This window comes from Oncorhynchus masou, chromosome 24 (assembly GCF_036934945.1).
Source record: "Oncorhynchus masou masou isolate Uvic2021 chromosome 24, UVic_Omas_1.1, whole genome shotgun sequence".
Lineage (NCBI taxonomy): Eukaryota > Metazoa > Chordata > Actinopteri > Salmoniformes > Salmonidae > Oncorhynchus > Oncorhynchus masou.
In genome coordinates, this window is record NC_088235.1 from 48,210,895 (window position 1) to 48,233,391 (window position 22,497).

Here is a 22,497-nt window from a genome sequence, read left to right on the forward strand (position 1 = left end):
GCAGTTTGGGAACTAGAATTGGGATCAAGTTTACTGTGCTAATGCAGATACAAAAAAATGAGTAATGGGGAGCAGTGTATAATACAACGAACTTAGCAAAATAGGTATTTGTGGTAAGGACATGGGGGCCATCATCTTTATGCATGTCTACTATTAAATCAAATGTTACGTGAGTAGTGTACCTTGGTGTGAGACTTGTTCTCTGGGGTGCTGGGTTCTTGGGATCCCTGAGGCCCCTGACTGTGGCCCTGGGAGTCCCTTCGCTGGAACACTGACAGTTTCTTCTTCCGTGGCCGACCCTTCAGGTTTGGGGCTGAGAGTATGGGGACAAACCATGTGCTGGTTAGTATTCCTAGTGACAATGTTTCTGGGGAAAGAAAGACACAACCACACACAGGGCCTAGGGAAGGAAGATAAGCAAGCTAATTCTGAATTATTTGTATAATAAGCATTTAGCAAATAAACATTTCCATTCTAGGTTTCAGGAGTGTAGCATAAAAACTATGTAAACATCCGAATAACAATTCCAATCCTCTAAAGTTAAATCCATGAGAACATTAGGTGATGTTGTTGCACAACACATACACTGATCTAATCATTATTTCCATTCTTAGTTCCCTTGTAACTCACTGATTTGAGACCTTTAAAACACATAAACCTGTCTGATTGGAGTCCTTTGTTAGAGGCATGCAGATAATTCCACAGTACACAAAGTATTTTCAAACCTCCAGAGTCTTTCTACGGTCACATTTTATGTCAACCACCAACTGTATTGTAACATCTTGGCAGACTGCCTTCCACTGTAACAATAACAATGATAAACTAAAAGGAGAGAGGAGGCACTCGATTTGAGCCAGGTTAAGTCAAGTCGTTCAAAGAGCGACATTCCGTGTGCAATGACAATTAAATTACGTCCAAGGTTAGAGGCAGCCAGGGGAATATTTTTTTTGCAGAATCAAATTCTCATCATGGTTTGAAGAAAAAAAATGTTAAAAAAACAAACCCCAATGAAATCAAGGAGGAAGTAATTACAGTTGGTGAACGCTATTGTGACTCAATGACCTTTCACTTCACATTCTTTCGAAAACAGGCAGGGAAAAAGGCAAGGAAAATTACACCATGTTCTGTAATCAGCTTGGCAACTGCAAGTTTTCACAATACTTGGCCTGATTGTAATACAGGACAGTGCACTGTATTTTATTTTTATTTTCCCTTTCTTTCTTTCTTTCTTTCTTTCTTTCTTTCTTTCTTTCTTTCTTTCTTTCTTTCTTTCTTTCTTTCTTTCTTTCTTTCTTTCTTTCTTTCTTTCTTTCTTTCTTTCTTTCTTTCTTTCTTTCTCCCTCTATAAAGTTGAAGTATTACAATACCCTGAAGTCCAATCCTTTGCGTAATGGATGACTCATGAATGTTAATACAAACGAGCTGACCTGAGCTCTACCTCATTGAGATTTGTTTTTCACCATGTGACATCAGTTTAAACAAGAGATTCCATATCTAAAACAGGCCTACGTAGGAAACAGTGCATAAATAATACTCTCAGGTCTCTATTTTTCAGCTGGGGTTAAAGAGATGCTAGTGTCAAACACACGTTAGTTTGCAATTTCGTCATGTAAAAATTGGCATTTTCCAGCCCTAAAACCAGGTTCGGCCATTTATATGTCTTATATCAGCTCGCTTGTGCTCAGATAGGCAGGGTGGGAATATTTGAGGTGTGTCCTTAAAAACATGATCCAAAGTGCTATTTTCTGGCAGTGTTGTTAGGGATATTTCAGACCAACCAATAGCTGGTTTTAGCGGTAATGCAGTTGGTTACAGTGCAATCGGAAAATATTCAGACCTCCTTGACTTTTCCACATTTTGTTACATTACAGCCTTATTCTAAAATTGAGTAAATAAAAAAATGTCCTAATGTCTACACAAAATAGCCCATAATGAATAAGCAAAACAGATTTTTAGACATGTTTGCACATTTATAAAAAAACAAAACAGAAATACCTTATTTACATAAGTATTCAGACCCTTTGCTATGAGACTCAAAATTGAGCCCAAGTGCATCCTGTTTTCATTGATCATCCTTGAGATGTTTCTACAAGTTGATTGCAGTCTACCTGTGGTAAATTCAATTGATTGGCCATGATTTGGAAAGGCACACACCTGTCTATATAAGGTCCCACAGCTGACAGTGCATATCAGAGCAAAAAACAAGCCATGAGGTCGAAGGAATTGTCCGTAGAGCTCCGAGACAGGATTGTATCGAGGCACAGTTCTGGGCAAGGGGACCGTCTGGCTAAACTGAATAATAGGGGGAGAAGAGTGATGGTCAGGGAAGTGACCAAGAACCAGATGGTCACTCTGACAGAGCTCCAGAGTTCCTCTGTCGAAATGGGAGAACATTCCAGAAGGACAACCATCTCTGCAGCACTCCACCAATAAGGCATTTATGGTAGAGTGGCCAGACAGAAACCACTCCTCAGTAAAAGGCACATGGCTGCCAGCTTGGTTTATCAAAAGGCACCTAAAAACTCTCAGACAATGAGAAACAAGATTCTCTGGTCTGATGAAACCAAGATTGAACTCTTTGGCCTGAATGTCAAGCATCACGTCTGGAGGAAACCTGGCACTATCCCTACGGTGAAGCATGGTGGCAGCATCATGCTGTGGGGATGTTTTTCAGCAGCAGGGACTGTGAGACTAGTCAGGATCGAGGGAAAGATGAATGGAGCAAAATACAGAGATCGTTGATGAAAACCTGCTCCAGAGCGCTCAGGACCTCAGACTGGGGCGAAGGATCACCTTCCAACAGGACATCAACCCTAAGCACACAGCCAAGACAATGCAGGAGTGGCTTTGGGATAAGTCTCAATGTCCGTGAGTGGGCCAGCCAGATCCTGGACTTGAACATCTCTGGAGAGACCTGAAAATAGCGGTGCAGCAATGCTCTCCATCCAACCTGACAGAGCTTGAAGAATGGGAGAAACTACCCAAATACTGGTGTGCCAAGCTTGTAGTGTCATACTCAAGAAGACTCGAGGCTGTAATCACTCCCAAAGGTGCTTCAACAAAGTACTGAGTAAAGGGCCTGAATACTTATGAAAATGTGATAGTTTTTTATTTTCAATACATTTGCAAACATTTCTAAAAAACTGTTTTTGGTTTGTTATTACGGGGTATTGTGTATAGATTGATGAGCGGGGAAAAAACGATTTAATCAATTTTAGAATAAGGCTGTAACGTAACAAATTGTGAAAAAAGTCAAGGGGTTTAAATACTTTCACAAATGCACTTAATAGTATGAATCTTGACAGCGGAAACGGAGCCTATCGAGCCGTGATGCACACTGCCCATATGCACATGGAATGAGAGTAGCCTAACGTGCTTTTGGTGCCTGTATACTTCGTATTTGGTAACACAAAAAAGCATGTTTTTTTCCATTAAAAACCAAACATATCCTCCCCCCTCTCAATTAAGTTTTATTTTTTTTGTCTGCCCATTGCAATCGCGTTGTAGTAAAAACTGTTGATAAAAAGTTTGGCTCCTGAGACCGCTTGGAAATACATCTTAATTATAAATTGAAATATAAAGCAGTGAGCTGACATTCCCTTTTTATTTATTAATTGCAGGCAGGCCCACATTATGTTAGCGTTTTGGACCTGCATAAAACCCCTTCCGTGATGTAGGCTACGTGTCCACACCCATCCTGAAATAAGAGATGAGAACCTCCGGTGAATACCGATGAACATTGTATTTAGAAGTTATCTGTAACCTGTAAAAATAGCTTGTTTTCCCAAGCCCTCCCTTAGGTCTACTATGATGACGGCTGGTTCAACAGCAATGCGTGATGATTTTATGATATCATTATATTTTAAATGTATTTATTGTTGTTGTTTTCGTTTAATTTTATTACAACCAATATTATTAGAATGATTCACGTTCATGGTTTTATGCTTACCACGTCCGTGGCGTGCATGCAATCAACTTCTGATGTGTGAATGTGATCAGATCTGTAAGATGGTTCCGACTATGTTCATAAAACATAGGCCTATTTGGGAGCAGACCCTATATCAGTGTGAATGCTATAGAAGCCATGCAACTACTTGGAACAATGTGGACTGGATTCTATTTATCCAAGATAAACATTTTGTAATTTCGTTTCTGTAAGATATCTAACAAACTATAACAGACTAACATTGGAATTGGAGTCGATTCCAAGGCAACATATAAAAGACTGTAAATACACAACTTGAAGCAACCACATATTTCATCATGAAGCATGTTCTGATTGGCCAGTGCCTCGACACACGCACAACTTGTTTAGTCATCAAAACCCAGCCCTTTCGCACCCACGCCAGCAAGTACGTTGATAATTGTAATAGTGAAAATAGCTAAAATATTTCTGACACACCCCTGAACCTATAGAGCTACCGCCTGCGCTTAGAGTTACCATTGTGTTGGGTTTGTTAAAATAGAGCCCTCAATGTGGGTCTTTTTTAGAAACCCAATCCGTAAGCTCATGACATTGAGCATGTAACTCAGATGAGAGCGTATTGTGTAATAACACTGTGTGCAGTGCACATTTCACACATCAAATGCTGCAGATGTGAAGACTGGGAGATAAATGTTACATGCTGTTTATGATCACTATGGCTGAGATTCACTGATTTCCAGATAGTGGTTTAAGAAGTTTGTTTGATTTTCACAGCAGTGCATCCTGGATGGAGGGAGTTGACACTTGATTTAGAACCTGATAATGCAATTCACTCTCAAGTTATAACGTGTTATTTGGTTATAGTGAGAAAAATACATTCTGGGGCAAAACTAATCGTGTGTGTTAACTCCTCTGACTACATCAGAGGTTTGTCTTTGAGCTGATGCCACGGGTTTGACATGGATCTGTCGACATCTGTGCTAGTTTAAAAACATCAGAAAGCCCCCCTCAGACTTTCAGCATATCGACTTCAAATGAGCCTCAAGGTCAAGTGGAGGAATGTGAGGAATCATTTTATTATTCTGAGCCTGTATGCCACTGATCATGTTCCCTGATGGCAGTTACATAAGGAACCCTCCTCACAATAACACACATGCATAAGGTCTGCTCTGGCTTTTTATGGGTCACTGACCTGACTTAAGGTTGAATTTGAAGGTTGCTGGTTCAAACCCCTTGAGGAATACACAGCTGTTTAAATGGCCAGCTGTAAAAAGTGGCAGAAATTTAGAGCGCAGGTCAAATGCATAAGTTACCTTGAATAAAAGCTTGCTCTCTTGGCAAAGGCAGACATAAAATCACACCCTGGGGAAAATCCATAATTTCTGTCATTGAGCAGCACCCCGGAGGCATGAAATTCTCAATAAATTCAGCAGTGATGCAAGCTGACAACTTGATCTTTTGATGCAGTCCAATGCTCCTCTTAATGTCTGACAGTACTTTGTCTAATTTCTCCAATTCAATTAAGAACTAGCACTTCATTATCATTCCGTGGACGCCTTGTTTGAAAAAGCCATTAGACACCTCAGAATGGGTTCTGACATTCCACATTGACAGATTCCCTAGGATTATGCAGCAATGAATATAAAGAACACTGTATTAAAATGAAGAATAACATTCAACCTAAATACTACCATAATGATGTCTTTATAGCTTGAAATTATAGCTTCCATTCACACACTGTATGATCCTGTTTTGAACTATATGCACTGTAGAGCGATGGTGCAATAACACTCAAATGCTTCCTTGCTAAAATACACTGCTGCTGCAACAATGTCTTATGAAATGCTACTGTACTCAGTGAAATAAAAATCCACAAACACATATAAATGAGCTGCACTCTTTACTGAATCACTACTGATGCAAGTGCCACTTTGACTCTTGGTCCAAAATAGCAACTTCTTTGTTTTTATTCCCACATGACTTTGAAACTAATTATAGGGCCTATATTTCATTGACGTCCAAATATGCTTTTGAGAGTCCGACATCTTCCCAGCAAAAGGGAGAAATGATTTCACTACAACCCTGTGACCCAAATAAGGCCAAAGTTCATATACAGAGGAGGGAAGCACAGTGAAAAATCCATCAGGCTAAAAATCCCCTCTGACTGCCAGTTGTGTATGAAGTGTTGGGTATTATTAGAACAATACAAAGGAGCCTTCCGAGTGTGGCAGTGGTCTAAGGCACTGCATCGCTGTGCTAGAGGCAACACTATAGACCCAGGTGCTAGATGCGTCACATGGTCCAGCGTCGTCCGGGTTAGGGGAGGGTTTGGCCGTGGGGGCTTTACTTGGCTCATCGTTCTAGCAACTCCTTGTGGTGGGCCGGGCGCCTGCAGGCTGATGTTGGTCGTCAGTTGAACGGTGATTCCTCCGACACATTGGTGTGGCTGGCTTCCAGGTTAAGCAGGCGGATGTTAAGAAGTGTGGTTTGGCGGGTCATATTTCGGAGGACTGCATAACTCGACCTTTGCCGCCCGCGCCCGTTGGGGAGTTGCAGCGATTGAGACAAGATCGAAATTGGGGAGAAAAAGGGGGCAAATAACAAGGCTAACACAAGGCTAAAAAAAACAGGCTAACACAAAATGTTCAGAAAACCACAATTTCAGATTGCCTCTAAATTGAAATCAAATAATATATTTACAAAATAATAGCAATTGTAACAGATGACAAAGTTTTAAAATCAGAACTATAAAAGGAAAGATTTATTATTACAAACTTATTATGAATTTAAGGTTTTTCAAATGTATTTCACTTCTATACATAAACTTTGCAGGATAGTCGTGTACACTCGAATATTGGTAAGGTATTTCAGAAAAAAGGATTTGTTAGTGAACAGTCCATGAAGAATATAATGCAACCACAGCACAAGACATCATTTCATTGCTGAGAGCTATTCTACATTTAGTGAAGAACGTGGTTTGCTTATTCTCAGTAAACACTGTGTATGTTGACACACAACACATGCACATAATGCCAAGCATGCAAACACGCGTTAGTACTTACTGTTCTTCCTTCTCACTAACCAGTGAAACAGAGACAGAAAGACAGTAAAATGGAGGCATTATGGGCAGGCTTTAAAGGGCCTGGCCTGCCCTACCATACTTCCTTGCCCATCCAAATAAAATATTGAAATATTGATCATATATTTGACTGAGACGTGCTCCGACAGAAAGACGCATCAATCTCAGATAAAGCATGTGAGCAAGTGGAACAGCGCCTCTCTGTCTCACTATGTGTACAGCATGTATCTGATGTTGTCTGGACAAAAAGAGTATGGCATGTCACTATTTTTGTCCAGACAGTGTCAGATACATGGGTTACATATAGTGAGACAGAATATGCAGACGTAAACTTGTCGTCTGCTTTCCCGCCTTTGGGACAACCACTCCGATTGTTAGGGCGGAGACATGAGCACTTCGTCATTATATCCCGATCTCTGGTGTCAACCACTTGCGAATTGGAAAGGACTGTTGGCAGGTGCTGGCTTCCCCTAAAGTAAATTGATATTTCACCCAAATTATATAGTTACTCCTCTCTAAATAAAATACTTTACCAGAGAGCATGACTTAGCCACAAAGGATCATGAGCTTATTTTTTTTTAATAGCTGTTGATTGTTTCAAATCGCAAGTACGTAGGCCTATGCCTATTTAATTAAGAAGTGTGGAATTTGGGCAGCGCACGTGGCAATAGGCCTAGCTGATTATTGAGTTGCGGGTGTCCGTGAAAAGCATCCAAATTAAGTGTGAAGATAATGTTTTTTGAGTATAATTTAAAATGTTGAGACAAGAAGAAGGGGAGAGGTGTCTGGCTAAGATACACTGTAAAAATAGAAAGTCTCAAAACACCATGATTGTGTAACGAAATCATGAAAAGTAATGCACCTAAACTGAGATCTGGTGTTTGGAGGGTGTTTGAATGTCAACCCAATGTAAGTGTTTTAATAGACAGAATGTACTCAAATACCTAAAGTGGTTCTTCAACCTGAATATTGGTGTTTTTAAGAGAGTGTTGTGAAAACAATTTTAGGGTTTCAGTGCATGTAATAGGCATCATACAATCAATGGTTTAAAAATGCAAAAGGTTCATAATCTAAATATTTATTGATGATTAGGGCCTATGGATAAAAAAAATGCGGAATTCCACCTTTATTTTCTCAATGCTTTATTTAGACAGATTAGAAACAGGAGGAGCAGATAGTTGGACTTTTTTCCACTCAACCACACAGCAAGAAATTATTCTGGGGTGAATAGAAATGTACAAAAAACATCTACTTAATATTAATTCAAAATGTTTATACTTTGAATCTGTCACACAATGGTGTATGCATGTTTGAAGTAGTGTTTGAAGTAGTGAAGCACCGATATTACATTTTTGGCCAATACTGATATCCGATATTTTCCTTGCCAAAAACAAATTATAACCGATATTACAATTTTTTGCGGCCTTTTAAGCATTCTAGTACAGTTAAGAAGTTAACACACACACATGGACGCAACGGTCCACGGCACTGCATCTCAGTGCAAAAGGCGTCACTACAGTCCCTGGTTCGAATACAGGCTCTATCACATCCGGACTTGATTTCGAGTCCCCTTGGGTCGGCGCAAAATTGGCCCAGCGTCGTCCGGGTTTGGTCGGGGTAGGCCGTCATTGTAAATAAGAATTTGTTCTTAACTGACTTGCCTAGTTAAATAAAGGTTACACACACACACAAACACACACACACACACCACACTGACCCAAAAAGTATTTTGTTGGCATTTACGTGTCCCCAGTAGCAGTAAAACATAATCATAACCTATTTCTTTCAATAACTTGCTGTGCTGTATCATTGTTCATTTCTTCAGTCATTTCATTCTCAACCAGGATTTCTATGGAACGCCGTTTGGGTCTTTGCATGTCAAAAAAGATATACGTCAAATAACATATTTGACATGTCAAATATGCTTGTTAACCAATCAGGATCTGAATATGACTGCACGTCACATAATAATTTAACGCTTTCATAAATGTTTTACATAGTTATTACACATTGACTACACTATCACCTGTATCTCATATGTCACAATGATTCATTGATACATATGCTATGATGTTGGTAAAGTTGTCTCGCACACCTACAGTGCTGGTCATAACAATAATTAATGGATGCAAACAGTGTTCTTCTTGGAAGTATGCTTAGGGTCATTGTCCATTTGGAAGACCCATTTGTGAGCAAGCTTTAACTTCCTGACTGATGTCTTGAAATGTTGCTTCAATATATCAACATAATTTTCCTCCCTCATGATGCCATCTATTTTGTGAAGTGCACCAGTCCTCCTGCAGCAAAGCACCCCCACAACATGATGCTGCCACCCCCGTGCTTCACGGTTGGGATGGTGTTCTTTGGCTTGCAAGCCTCCCCCTTTTTCCTCCAAACATAACGATGGTCATTGTGGACAAACAATTTTTGTTTAATCAGATCAGAGGACATTTCTCCAAAAAGTACAATCTTTGTCCCCATGTGCAGTTGCAAACCGTAGTCTGGCTTTTTTACGGCGGTTTTGGAGCAGTGGCTTCTTCCTCGCTGAGCGGCCTTTCAGGTTATGTCGATATAGGACTTGTTTTACTGTGGATATAGATACTTTTGTACCTGTTTCCTCCGGCATCTTCACAAGGTCCTTTGCTGCTGTTCTGGGATTGATTTGCACTTTTCACACCAAAGTATGTTCATCTCTAGGAGACAGAGTATGTTCATCTCTAGGTCTCCTTCCTGAGCGGTATGACGGCTGCATGGTCCCATGGTGTTTATGCTTGCGTACTATTGTTTGTACAGATGAACGTGGTACCTTCAGGTGTTTGGAAATTGCTCCCAAGGATGAACCAGACTTGTGGAGGTCTACAATTTTGTTTTGATTTTCCCATGATGTCAAGCAAAGAGGCACTGAGTTTGAAGGTAGGTTTTAATGACTCCAACCTAAGTGTATGTAAACATCCGACTTCAACTGTAGGTATGCACGTCAGCTTTGACATCGGTTTTGCACATTTGGCGTTAAACTAGATATGTTCACTGATATATCATGCATCCCTAGTTTGAAGAAATATAATTATATTTCTATATTAGTATTAAGCTTGTTGCGTGAGCTGTAATGGATCATGATGAATGGATATCCAAACCGTCAGGCAAATTGACATTCAATTAATTTTACCCACTCAAACACACAGCCAGACTGTAAGAAATTAGTGAGTGTTGCAACTGAGGACAGACAATTTTTACTTGCTACGCACTTCAACACTCGGTGGTCCCATTCTGTGAGCTTGTGTGGCCGAAATTTGACGAACTGACTTGTTGGAAAGGTGCCATGCTATGACGGTGCCACATTGAAAGTCACTGAGCTCTTCAGTAAGGTATTCTACTGCCAATGTTTGTCTATGGAGATTGCATGGCTGTGTGTTAAATAGTATACACCTGTCAGCAACGGGTGTGGTTGAAATAGCCAAATCCACAAATTTAAAGGGGTGTCCACATACTTTTGTAAATATAGTGTGTATTTCTATGTTAGTATTAAGCTTGTTGTGCCATGAGGTGTAATGGATCATGATGAACGGCTAACCAAACCATCATTTAATGAGGACAGAACCCATTCCCAATTTCATGATTGTTAATTCTTGCAGTTCAATCTCCAGTTAGTGCTGGTTGTTTGAGCACAATGCTTGACAATGCCTGCCAAAATGGTATAAAATGGCAAATGATCAAATACATAAAACAAAGTTAAACATAAAGACAGGATTCTAAACACCAAAATAGTGTTTTAAAAATGTCTGTTTGTGCTCCCAGTCCCTGGCAAGGTGTTGCACAACACTTGATAAAGTGGTATACAACACACCGTGTCATGTTTCAAAACATCTCAGGATGATGTGATTAAATACTCTAGCTAAGTTAAGGTTGTGTCCTTCAGGTTGGTGGCAACTCAACTGCCACTAGTATTGGTGTTACAAAGTACTTAATTCTAAGTGTAAGGCTTGTCTCTCTCCAGAATGCATGCACTCAGCTCTCCAGAATGCGTTCAGCAGTCTCCCGCCAATTCATGTGCATTTATTGTTTCATTGTGTGCATTTGATTGTTTATTTTGATAAATTTCCCATTACATACTTATGTCACCAGTAGGTCTTTAATGGCTGTCATTTGGTTTAATTGATTTATTTTAATGCAACTGTGCAAATACATACAGTACCATCCAGTTTGGACACACCTACTCATTCCATGGTTTTTCTTTATTTTTACTATTTTCTACATTGTAGAATAATAGTAAAAACATTAAAACGAAGAAATAACACATATGGAATCAAGTAGTCAAGTAGTCAAAAAAGTGTTAAACAAATCAAAATATATTTGAGATTCTTCAAAGTAGCCACCCTTTGCCTTGATGACTGCTTTGTACACTCTTGGCATTCTTTCAACCAGCTTTTTTTTTTCACCTTTATTTAACCAGGTAGGCTAGTTGAGAACAAGTTCTCATTTGCAACTGCGACCTGGCCAAGATAAAGCATAGCAGTGTGAACAGACAACACAGAGTTACACATGGAGTAAACAATTAACAAGTCAATAACACAGTAGGAAAAAGAAAAGAGTCTATATACATTGTGTGCAAAAGGCATGAGGAGGTAGGCGAATAATTACAATTTTACAGATTAACACTGGAGTGATAAATGATCAGATGGTCATGTACAGGTAGATATACAGGTGTGCAAAAGAGCAGAAAAGTAAATAAATAAAAACAGTACGGGGATGAGGTAGGTAAACATGGGTGGGCTGTTTACCAATAGACTATGTACAGCTGCAGCGATCGGTTAGCTGCTCAGATAGCAGATGTTTGAAGATGGTGAGGAAAATAAAAGTCTCCAACTTCAGCGATTTTTGCAATTCGTTCCAGTCACAGGCAGCAGAGAACTGGAAGGAAAGGCGGCCAAATGAGGTGTTGGCTTTAGGGATGATCAGTGAGATACACCTGCTGGAGCGTGTGCTACGGGTGCATGTTGCCATCGTGACCAGTGAACTGAGATAAGGCGGAGCTTTACCTAGCATGGACTTGTAGATGACCTGGAGCCAGTGGGTCTGGCGACAAATATGTAGCGAGGGCCAGCCGACTAGAGCATACAGGTCGCAGTGGTGGGTGGTATAAGGTGCTTTAGTGACAAAACGGATGGCTCTGTGATAAACTGCATCCAGTTGAGAAGAGTGTTGGAAGCTATTTTGTAGATAACATCGCCAAAGTCGAGGATCGGTAGGATAGTCAGTTTTACTAGGGTAAGTTTGGCGGCGTGAGTGAAGGAGGCTTTGTTGCAGAATAGAAAGCCGACTCTAGATTTGATTTTCGATTGGAGATGTTTGATATGAGTCTGGAAGGAGAGTTTACAGTCTAGCCAGACACCTAGATACTTATAGATGTCCACATATTCAATGTCGGAACCATCCAGGGTGGTTATGCTAGTCGGGCGTGCGGGTGCAGGCAGCGAACGGTTGAAAAGCATGCATTTGGTTTTACTAGCGTTTAAGAGCAGTTGGAGGCCACGGAAGGAGTGTTGTATGGCATTGAGGCTCGTTTGGAGGTTAGATAGCACAGTGTCCAAGGACGGGCCGGAAGTATACAGAATGGTGTCGTCTGCGTAGAGGTGGATCAGGGAATCACCCGCAGCAAGAGCAACATCATTGATATATACAGAGAAAAGAGTCGGCCCGAGAATTGAACCCTGTGGCACCCCCATAGAGACTGCCAGAGGACCGGACAGCATGCCCTCCGATTTGACACAGAGCTTCATGAGGTAGTCACCTGAAATGCATTTCAATTAACAGGTGTTCTTCGTTAAAAGTTAATTTGTGGAATTTCTTTCCTTCTTAATGTGTTTAAGCCAATCAGTTGTGTTGTGACAAGGTAGGGGTGGTATACAGAAGATAGCCCTATTTGACTAAGCCCACATTATGGCAAGAAGAGCTCAAGTAAAGGCATTTAAAAGTGTCCCATACTGTTTTTATTTGTTGCTTTAGACCTTTGTATTTTACTTACACTGAACAAAAATATAAATCGATACATTCAACAATTTCAAAGATTTTACTGAGTTACACTTCATGTAAGGAAATCAGTCAATTTAAATGAATTCATTAGGCCCTAATCTATGGATTTCAAATGACTGGGAGTACAGATATGCTATTGTTGGTCACTGATACTTTAAAAAGGTAGGGTATGGATCAGAAAACCAGTCAGTATCTAGTGTGACCACCATTTGCCTCATGCAGCGCGACAGATCTCCTTCGCATAGAGTTGATACGGCTGTTGATTGTGGCTTAAGGAATGTTGCCCCACTCCTCTTCAATGGGTGTGCAAAGTTGCTGGATATTGTAGGGAACTGGTACACGCCAGAGCATTCCAAATATGCTCAATGGGTGACATGTCTGGTGAGTATGCAGGCCTGGGACTGGGACAGTTTAAGCTTTCAGAAATTGTGTGCAGAGCTTTGCAACATGGGGTTGTGCATTATCATGCTGAAACTTGAGGTGATGTTGGCGGATGAATGGCACAAAAATGGGCCTCAGGATCTCATCATGGCATCTCTGTGCAATCAAATTGCCATCGCTAAAATGTTGACCGTAGCTTATGCCTACCCATAACATAACCCCACCACCACCATGGGGCAATCTGTTCACAACGTTGACATCAGGAAACCACTTGCCCACATGACACCATACACACTGTTGGCTATCTGCCTGGTACAGTTGATGACTCCCGGTACAAACCAGGAGTCATCCATGAAGAGCACACCTTCTCCAGCGGCCATCTAAGGGAAGCATTTGCCCACTGAAGTCGGTTACTGTCACATCTGCTCCAGCTCTTCCCTGACACTTCAGGGCGCCAGCTTGCCCTGCATCACGCACTCCTGCCATCCATTACGCACACCTGCCTTCTGTCACGCATATCAGCGTTATTGGACTCACCTGGACTCACTTATCACCTGTTATTACCTCCCCTACGTATATTTGTCAGTTCACCAGCCCTGTTCCCCGCTTCTGCATTGATTGTTTTTTGTCTTTGTTTTCTGTTTGCTGACGCTGTTCCTGTCTCACTCCATGTCCTTTATTTATTAAACGTTTTACTCCCCGTACCTGCTTCGTCTCTCCAGCGTCAACTCATGTGACAGTTACGACACCAAACTGCAGTCAGGTCAAGACCTTGGTGAGGACGACGAGCACGCAGATGAGCTTCCCTGAGACAGTATCTAGCAGTTTGTGCAGAAATTCTTTGGTTGTGCAAACCCACAGTTTCATCAGCTGTCCGGGAGGCTGGCCTCAGACGATCCCGTAGGTGAAAAAGCCGGATCTGGAAGTCCTCGGCTGGCGTGGTTATACGTGGTGTGTGGTTGTGAGGCCGGGTGGATGTATTGTCAAATTCGCTAAAATGAAGTTGGAGGCGACTTATGGAAGAGAAATTAACATTCAATTCACTGGAAACAGCTCTGGTGGACATTCCTGCAGACAGAATGCCAATTGCACACTCCCTCAAAACTTGAAACACCTGTGGCATTGTGTTGTGTGACAGAACTGCACGTTTTAGAGTGGCCTTTTATTGTCCTCAGCACAAGGTGTACCTGTGTAAATGCTCGCTAACAGGGATGTAATCAAATTTGTGCCCAGAATTTGAGAGCAATAAGGTTTTTGTGGACAATTTATGGGATCTTTTATTTCAGGCCATGAAATATGGGACCAACACTTTACATTTTTGTTCAGTGTAGTTGACGATCTTAGTTATAGGCCTACTGCTGTGTTAGCCTATAAGCTATGTTTGAGCTCCATGTGCTAATTTCTTTAGTCAACAATGGATCCCGGGGTATCAATGTGTCTATATGACAGAGGCTGGTGCTCTCGCATTAGTTGAATTTTAACTTTTAGATTTGTATAATTTTAATTCAGATTCTTTATGATAAACCATTTGACAATTTTCAGAATCTAAAACTTTGTTATGCAAATTAGAATCCTAACTGCCACGTAGATCGGTAGAAATGGTAGGATAAATTGTAAGCTTCCCAAAACTTGACACTTGTGCGCCACCTATGGTCTTTACTATAACAAGCACGTGCACACACAAGAGTTCCCTTGAAAAAAACGTGCTCCTTATGGATATCGGATGCCCATCCAATTGATTTGTTCTCACACCGGCCCTGGGAGGTGGTTTGAAGAAAGATGACTGGCATACTATTTTCCTCCTCATTTCCATGATCTTTTAGTGAACACCCATTATTCATGATTTCTGTAACCCAACTAAATATGACAGATTATGAAGTGAACCAAGCACATGTACAACTTTACAGCCAATAAGCTTCTAACAAACAAAAATACTTAACAAATAACAACACATAACAAAATCCCTACTGGCAGCAATCTCTCTGATTGTGTATGTTTTTCATGCTGGGTAGCTCCACTGTTGTGACATTTTCACAGTCACTGAGCCTGATGTGTTTGAAAGGGGGCTCTAACAGAGGGCAGCTCAGTACTCCTGACACATGTCAGGCCATGATATTACATGTACTGTAGGATTAAACAGACTTCTACAAATGAGCTAAATCCCCCGTGAACAACAGCCTAAGGTGTGACCCACCCAACCTAAAGGTCTATAACCTAATGTTTATACAAGTCTTTCTCTCTCTCCCATATGTAGGATGCTTTTTATCTTAATTTAGAAATGTCACACAGTGAGGGTAACACAGTGTGGGGGTGATATGGGGGTAGCATTGTGATCTTCACTCATCCTCTGGCATTATGCTATTCCCCCGCCAACAATATGGTGTTTCTATGTCAAACGGTTGTTATATTTCAGTCTTATGTGATGTACATAAAGTGTAATATTGGGATGCAAACTCAAAATGTAATACATTCCAACTCTATATCAGACATGGTACAGGTGTACTTTTTTAAGCCCATAACCATACTGTATACTGTATGTTTCAAAGTAGATTTATTTAAGACTACTTTCTAAATGTAATCCATTACAATTACTAGTTACCTGTTCAAAATTGTAATCGTTAACATAACTTTTGGATTTCCCAAACTCAGTACGCAATCTGATTACTTTCAGTTACTTTTAGATTACTTTCCCCTTAGGATGCATTAGAGGAAGACAAAAACAAATATTACCAATTGAACGATATCTATTGCAGGATAAATTAATGACAGAGTTTACATAGATCGCCATAAATGGATGGTGCATTTTACTAAATGTGTTGGTTATGTAGGCTTCTTCTAACCTCTTGCTGCCACTTCAAATAATACAATTAGGCTTCATCTTTACATTAAAAACCAAACTCTGTCAGATTTCCAGTCATTCCAATGAATGAAAAACTCCTTGATCTTCAAGAGTAGGACTTGGAAATATACAGTAGATTAGCCAAATTGTTTTACCTGTGCATAACCCAAAAGGTAAGGAATTGTTTTCCTACTCTGTTTATGTTGTTGTAATGGAGGACTTATTGGGCTTATTGCTTTGAGTTGAAAAATAAATGATCCTCTCATGGAATGGTAAGATCTGAGCACTGCCGAAAAGTGCTATTTGCATGTGAAAAATGTATGCCATATGCTGTTTACGTTTTTTTGGTGACACTTTGATATCTCGATCATTTGCAGCTGTTAAGTCTATCAAAAAGTATGCGAGTTTGAGCATGTGTACCATTTGGCCTATGGACATTTGTTTTTGAATCAGTATGAATTATATTGAACAATAAAAGCCCCACTCGTGGTCTTCTTAGGAACTCCCACAATATGCAGCTGTTGCAAAAGCGCATCTTTTACTGGCTGTCCACTGGTATCAAAAAACAATGATTGATAAGCAGCTTACATTTCAATTAAATCATTATTGGGTTAAAATACACAAACATTTGTGAACAGCTATCCACAACAACCACAATCCGTAAGGTGCAAATAGCTAAATGAAATAGTAGCAGTGTGATTAACATCAATGCTCTATGTAGATATCAATAACAAGTTATATTTGTATCACCCGTAGGCTACACCAGCAGTCATTACCATTGGAAGACATAGCTTGGACTGTAGCCTACAAAAAAATCCTATTGCTGCTCTTTCCCACGATCCATCAAACCCATTTGGCGTGTCATCATTGGTCTCTGACGTGGTCAGTCTCGATCAGGCAGAACAAACTTAAACTTGAGGCTTTTTTCAATGCTGATTTGAATATCATTGAGACAACGGAAAGGTATCAAATCATTTTTTCACAAACATCCTTTCTGAAGTTAAAAGTAAATTCTAGAAGTAATGTGGTTTTTCAATTGTCTCTGTAATTTTATTAAAATATTTTTGTTGGTAACGTAACAGATTACAGTTACAGTTTTTTTGTAATCAGTTTAATGGAACGTAATTACTCCCCAAACCTGCTCACATGGGATGTTGAGTAATCATTATCTCTTTAACAGAACCTGGGCATCTTTGCATTCCTACAGTCTTCGTAACTCATATAGAGTTTTGAGTTGGGACTATTTCCTCATTGTCTCACCTCAGCTAGCTTGACGTCCACCTGCACTGATTTGTCTGATAATTCGGGATAGCTTAAAATAATTTTGTCTACAATATGCTGTCCTAACATTTTAAAATGTTACCAAGGTGACATTGTCCACTGAACCACATTTCATCCTCAAAAGTCAGAGTCAGAGTTCATTTGACAAATTCTGTAGCTAATATTGACTTTTTTTATGAGCAAGTATTCACTACCTAATTCTACATCTAGCTAAGGTGTTTTGTGGTGGTAGAATCAGTATTTATGAAATCAGTGGTGTTAAGTACTTAAGTAAACATACTTTATAGTACTACTTAAGTAGTTTTTTGGGGGTATCTGTACTTTTCTTGACAACTTTATTTGATTTCACTACATTCCAAAAGAAAATAATGTACTTTTTACTCCATACATTTTCCCTGACACCCAAAATTACTTGTTACATTTTGAATGTTTTGCAAGACATGAAAATGTTCCAATTCAAGCACTTATCAAGAGAACATTCCCGGTCATCCCTACTGCCTCTGAGCTGACGGACTAACTAAACACAAACTATTTGTTTGTAAATTATGTCTAAGTGGTGGATTGTGCCCCTGGCTATCTAAAAAATAAAAATAAAATAAATGAAATTATCTGTACCATTCCTTTTACTTTTGATACTGAATACTTTTAGACTTTTAATAGTATTTTACTGGGTGACTTTTACTTGAGTCATTTTCTATTAGGGTATTTTTTTACGTAAGATTGAACACTTAGTACTTTTCCATTACTGTGTGAAATTTGAAATGAACATTTGCTACCTAATGGGTTAGCTAGCTAGTGTGTCTGCTTGCTGGCTGAACCAGTCTCAAATCAATCCATATGAAACGAAAGGCAGGGATGCTAACAACGCCAGTTGACACACTCAATGCCGAATACTCCCTCTAGCTAGCTAGTGTAGTGAAACTCTAGCTAACGCACAAAATAGTTTTCATGATATCTTCTCTGCCGTGATTACTGCACAGAGTTCTACAGCACAGCGGACTGCTCTCTGCGACGTTATCGCGTTGGCCAATTGTTACAAAGTAGCGAGGCACGGTGCCAGCTGTCAGAGTCAGATACATGCTGATTTCTGAGAACAGTCCCATAACTTTGGTGCTGTACAACTTCATCAACAAGCTGGCAAACTAGTGTTAGGCGGATGGGCAAAATCTTGATTTTTAGAAATGAGTTCAACGTCCTACAAGACAGATCGTTTCAGGAACGAGCATCATGTAGGAGTGACGCCATCTGATGTGAGAAAATGACTATTTCCTCTCATCTAAGTGGTTTGCTATTACTGCAGGTGTTCAGAAATGTGAAATATAGTGTGACAAGTAGCCGACTGTAGTATGCTAGTAAGTGACAGTGGTGGTGAAATAATGTGATGGCTTGTTATCCTTTCAGAGCTGAATACTGTAATGAGATGGCTTCAAAATGCCTGTGTTTATGTGAGCTAACGAGTAGCACAATGCCATGCTCTTATCATGGAAATGACAAATTCAACTAATCTCATTTGAATAACAATAAAAGTAAATGCAATAGCCATTTTCAAATGCTCAAATTTCAATATGCGACTACCGACACGACACCCTCTATCCTTTTTTTTTGTTGCAAGAATTTGTAAATTAAATTCTGCCACCATCCTGGATAAGTCACAATTGATATTACATTGCATTCATTTCTGGGAAATATAATTACATGAGAAAATGATTGCTATACCCAACAAATGTTGACTGTTGAACATTAAAAACCTATTATCAAAGGGAACAATTTGCCAGATATATCATGGAGGGCAAATCTAGCCATATATTTGTGAAGATGAAGACCAAACGCCAGGTAGTAATTATCAATCATCATCAAGATCCTGTCTGGACCGCAGTACCCATGGCAACAGGCCCACATCGCAGCATGTATGTTTACAGGAAATTGAACAGTCCTTTTTCAGTTCAGCCTCTCGCTTCCCTACCTCACAGGTGAAAACAGCATTTAACTGCCAGCATTTAACTACATTGCCCTTAAGTGGGCATACACACTTCCATTATGTCCACTACTATTCCATCTGGTTGGCTTAACCACAGAGCCAAACGTTAACAGCCCTGCAAGCTAATGATGCAGCTGAAGACACAAGTCCGTAATATCTCGATGTTGTTTAATAAGGAGACGGAGGTTTAAGTTCCCAAGCAAAGTTCAAGGCTCTTTTTTGTTGTTCATGTCTCTGTTCCTCATTTTGTAGTTGTACATATACTAAATGCCTTAGTGCAGAACTACATTCCATGTCATAGCTTAGATTGAAAAGTGTCTACTGTATGTAATTTTAAAAGGGTTGTGTGAAGAGAATATTTTTGTCACATCTTACCCAACAACCATCTGATACTTTACTTATACTGAATAACCATGCTCTTTCATCCTTCTGGAATTAATATTCAATTTACTTAAAACAAGATCTGCTAATTAACATGATTAGCAAATAAACCAAAAGCAATTTGAGCTAAAATTGGCAGGAGTGCGGATGAATTTGCCTTGTTTATTATTGCTGTCATTTTCCACTGCAGCTTTATTTATGCAGTGTTGTGTATGCCCCCCTTGGGAGGGAACATTACTCTTTCATCATATCAAATGAAGTGAAACGGAGTTATTCCAGGAAGAGCCAATTAAACTGTTCAAACACGTTTATTATGAAATCATTCTCATTGGATGGAGTGCGTTTGAGGGTGTGAATGTGTATGCTTTGTGCTGTGCAAACTCAAAGTTGTAGTGCTTGAGTGTACACTAATGTACACTAATATAAAGGTACACTCAAGCATTGAATTCCCCCTATATCATTTCCACATGTACAGTACAATACATTTAACTTAAACCTAGAGAATAACATGTTTTCTTTACTCTTTCAGAATCAAATCAAAATGTAACTTAAGCACACCTAAATCTCTCCCTCTCTGTCTTCCATTCTTTTTGTCCACTTTCCTCTTCATGTGACACACTCATGCACTTTGCAGTGTGTCATTGGGACTCATTAACGCAGATCATTCTCTGAACTCTGCCAGCTTAAACCAAAACAAGGCTGACAAGCAGAGTAAGGAATGCACTGAACTCTGACCTCAATCTTGATAACATCACCCTACTCCATTTAGATCCAGTTACAGTGTGTGATTTTAACATACATAGGTTTTGCCCCCACACCACCATCATACATCTTATCTGCCCTATCCCATTAGCAAATATATGTACTTAAAAATATGAAAACAGATACATTAATAGTGTCATGATCTAAAAATACATATATGTAGAGTTTACATGTTGGAGAGTTTACCATGTCCAGTTTCAGATTTGCCTAGTGCCTTTGAGTTGGCAGTGTCGCTTAATGGCTTTTGTTTAAAGAGAAAAAAAACCTTTTAATGATGAAAGTCAAGCATAACAACACACAGAGGGGCTGTCCCAAATATGGCATGTCTTTCCATGAGCGCGAATGTAAAACAGACAAAATTACGTAATGTGGGATTTGCTAAAAATGGGCTAACCTTCAAACGTTTCCAGATTATTGCTATTGACAGAGTGAAACAAAAACTAAATGGGTCTGGGGTTTTAAATAACCAAACAATCTGTTTCATATATAACTACCGAGCAGTGAAGGAGCTCAAGACTTATGCTATTCATTACCGGAAGGGAGAAATCACAGCAACCTATAAATAAATGAATGCACGGATAAACGCACCCATACATCAATAAACCATATTTATTCTCATAGATTACGCTCTGGTTACATTTGATGGGATTGAGTTAACCAAAGAACTATCGTTACGACTTTGTCATGTAAAATCTTCCAGCATGGTGATTATAAATAATCATATTCATTTCAAATAGGTCAGGGCATGCTTTTCACTATACCTATTGTCTGGTTGTAGGGCAATTTATTCTTCTGAGAAATAGTGAGATATTTCCCTCTATGACTAACACAGAGGCCTTCCTCCATTGTACTGTAATGAGGATGTGAGAGATTAGTGTAAGTAAGAATGATGCTATTTACGATACTCATAAACTATGTTCAAAAAGACCAACATGCCCCTACCTGCAAATATGAGGAGCAAAAGAGCCCCCTCACAACATACTTAAACTTCAAGGGTGTATAATATCATCCCTCATGATTCATGGATCTGACTCCAAGCTTCAGCATTCTACTCCTCAACCTCTATAAGTTGTGTTGTGTAGGAATTAAGCCACATCAAGAGCCTGTGAAAGTCTTCTCCCTCCTCGCTCTGTCCATATAAATGATACCTCTCCAGGCTTTTTTCTGTACAGACTAAAAGGACTATAATAATGTGCATCTGGGCAGCTTGTCCTGTATGTTTCTAATTAGGATGAAAAATAAGGGATATTATGCTTCACCACACAGTCATGCTAATTCAGTAGACTGAAAATGCTTTTAGTTCAATACCAATGTGAGGTTCTTGCTAACATCTTGTGGAAAAACTCAGTGTATATGAGAAAATAAAAGCTATAAGATTACCCAAATACATTAAAACAGTGCCAGCTTTATAACTTGATCTTAGCTTTGAAAAAAGATTTCAGAGCAGAAATTATTCCAATCTATATGGGAGAGCACATGTTAACAGTTTAGCAGGATAAAAATGGGCCTGTCTTAGGCAATCTCCAGCTTTACTGTGATTCAGTGGAGGGGAGTGACACAGGCACACAAAGGAAATCATTCCTTTATCAGTGTGTTTACATTCTGGCCTCATACTGGCCATGCTACAGTGCTTTTACAGGAACATTAACACAGTTTACACTCCAGAGCAAGTGTCCTTCATTTCACAATACGTTAAAAATAGAATCTCTTTAGGGTCTATGCATCTGGTAAGCATTCATATCCAGCAATAAATCCCCCCCCCCTCCTTGGGGATTACTAAAATAATTCAGATGGATTCCAGAAAATGCTCCTCTTTAATGAACATTAAAACAAATATGAGT

At 39.6% G+C, this 22,497-nt stretch overlaps 1 protein-coding gene across 1 annotated transcript in view; it reads right to left on the reverse strand.

Moving 5' to 3' along the window:
- The window catches only part of LOC135512280 (AT-rich interactive domain-containing protein 5B-like), a 79,600-nt gene that overhangs the window by 25,370 nt on the left and 31,733 nt on the right, over positions 1-22,497 (reverse strand). Inside the window, exon 5 of the mRNA XM_064934127.1 lies at positions 183-313. Coding sequence (XP_064790199.1) covers positions 183-313 — 131 coding nt within the window. The remainder of the gene's footprint in view (positions 1-182; positions 314-22,497) is intronic.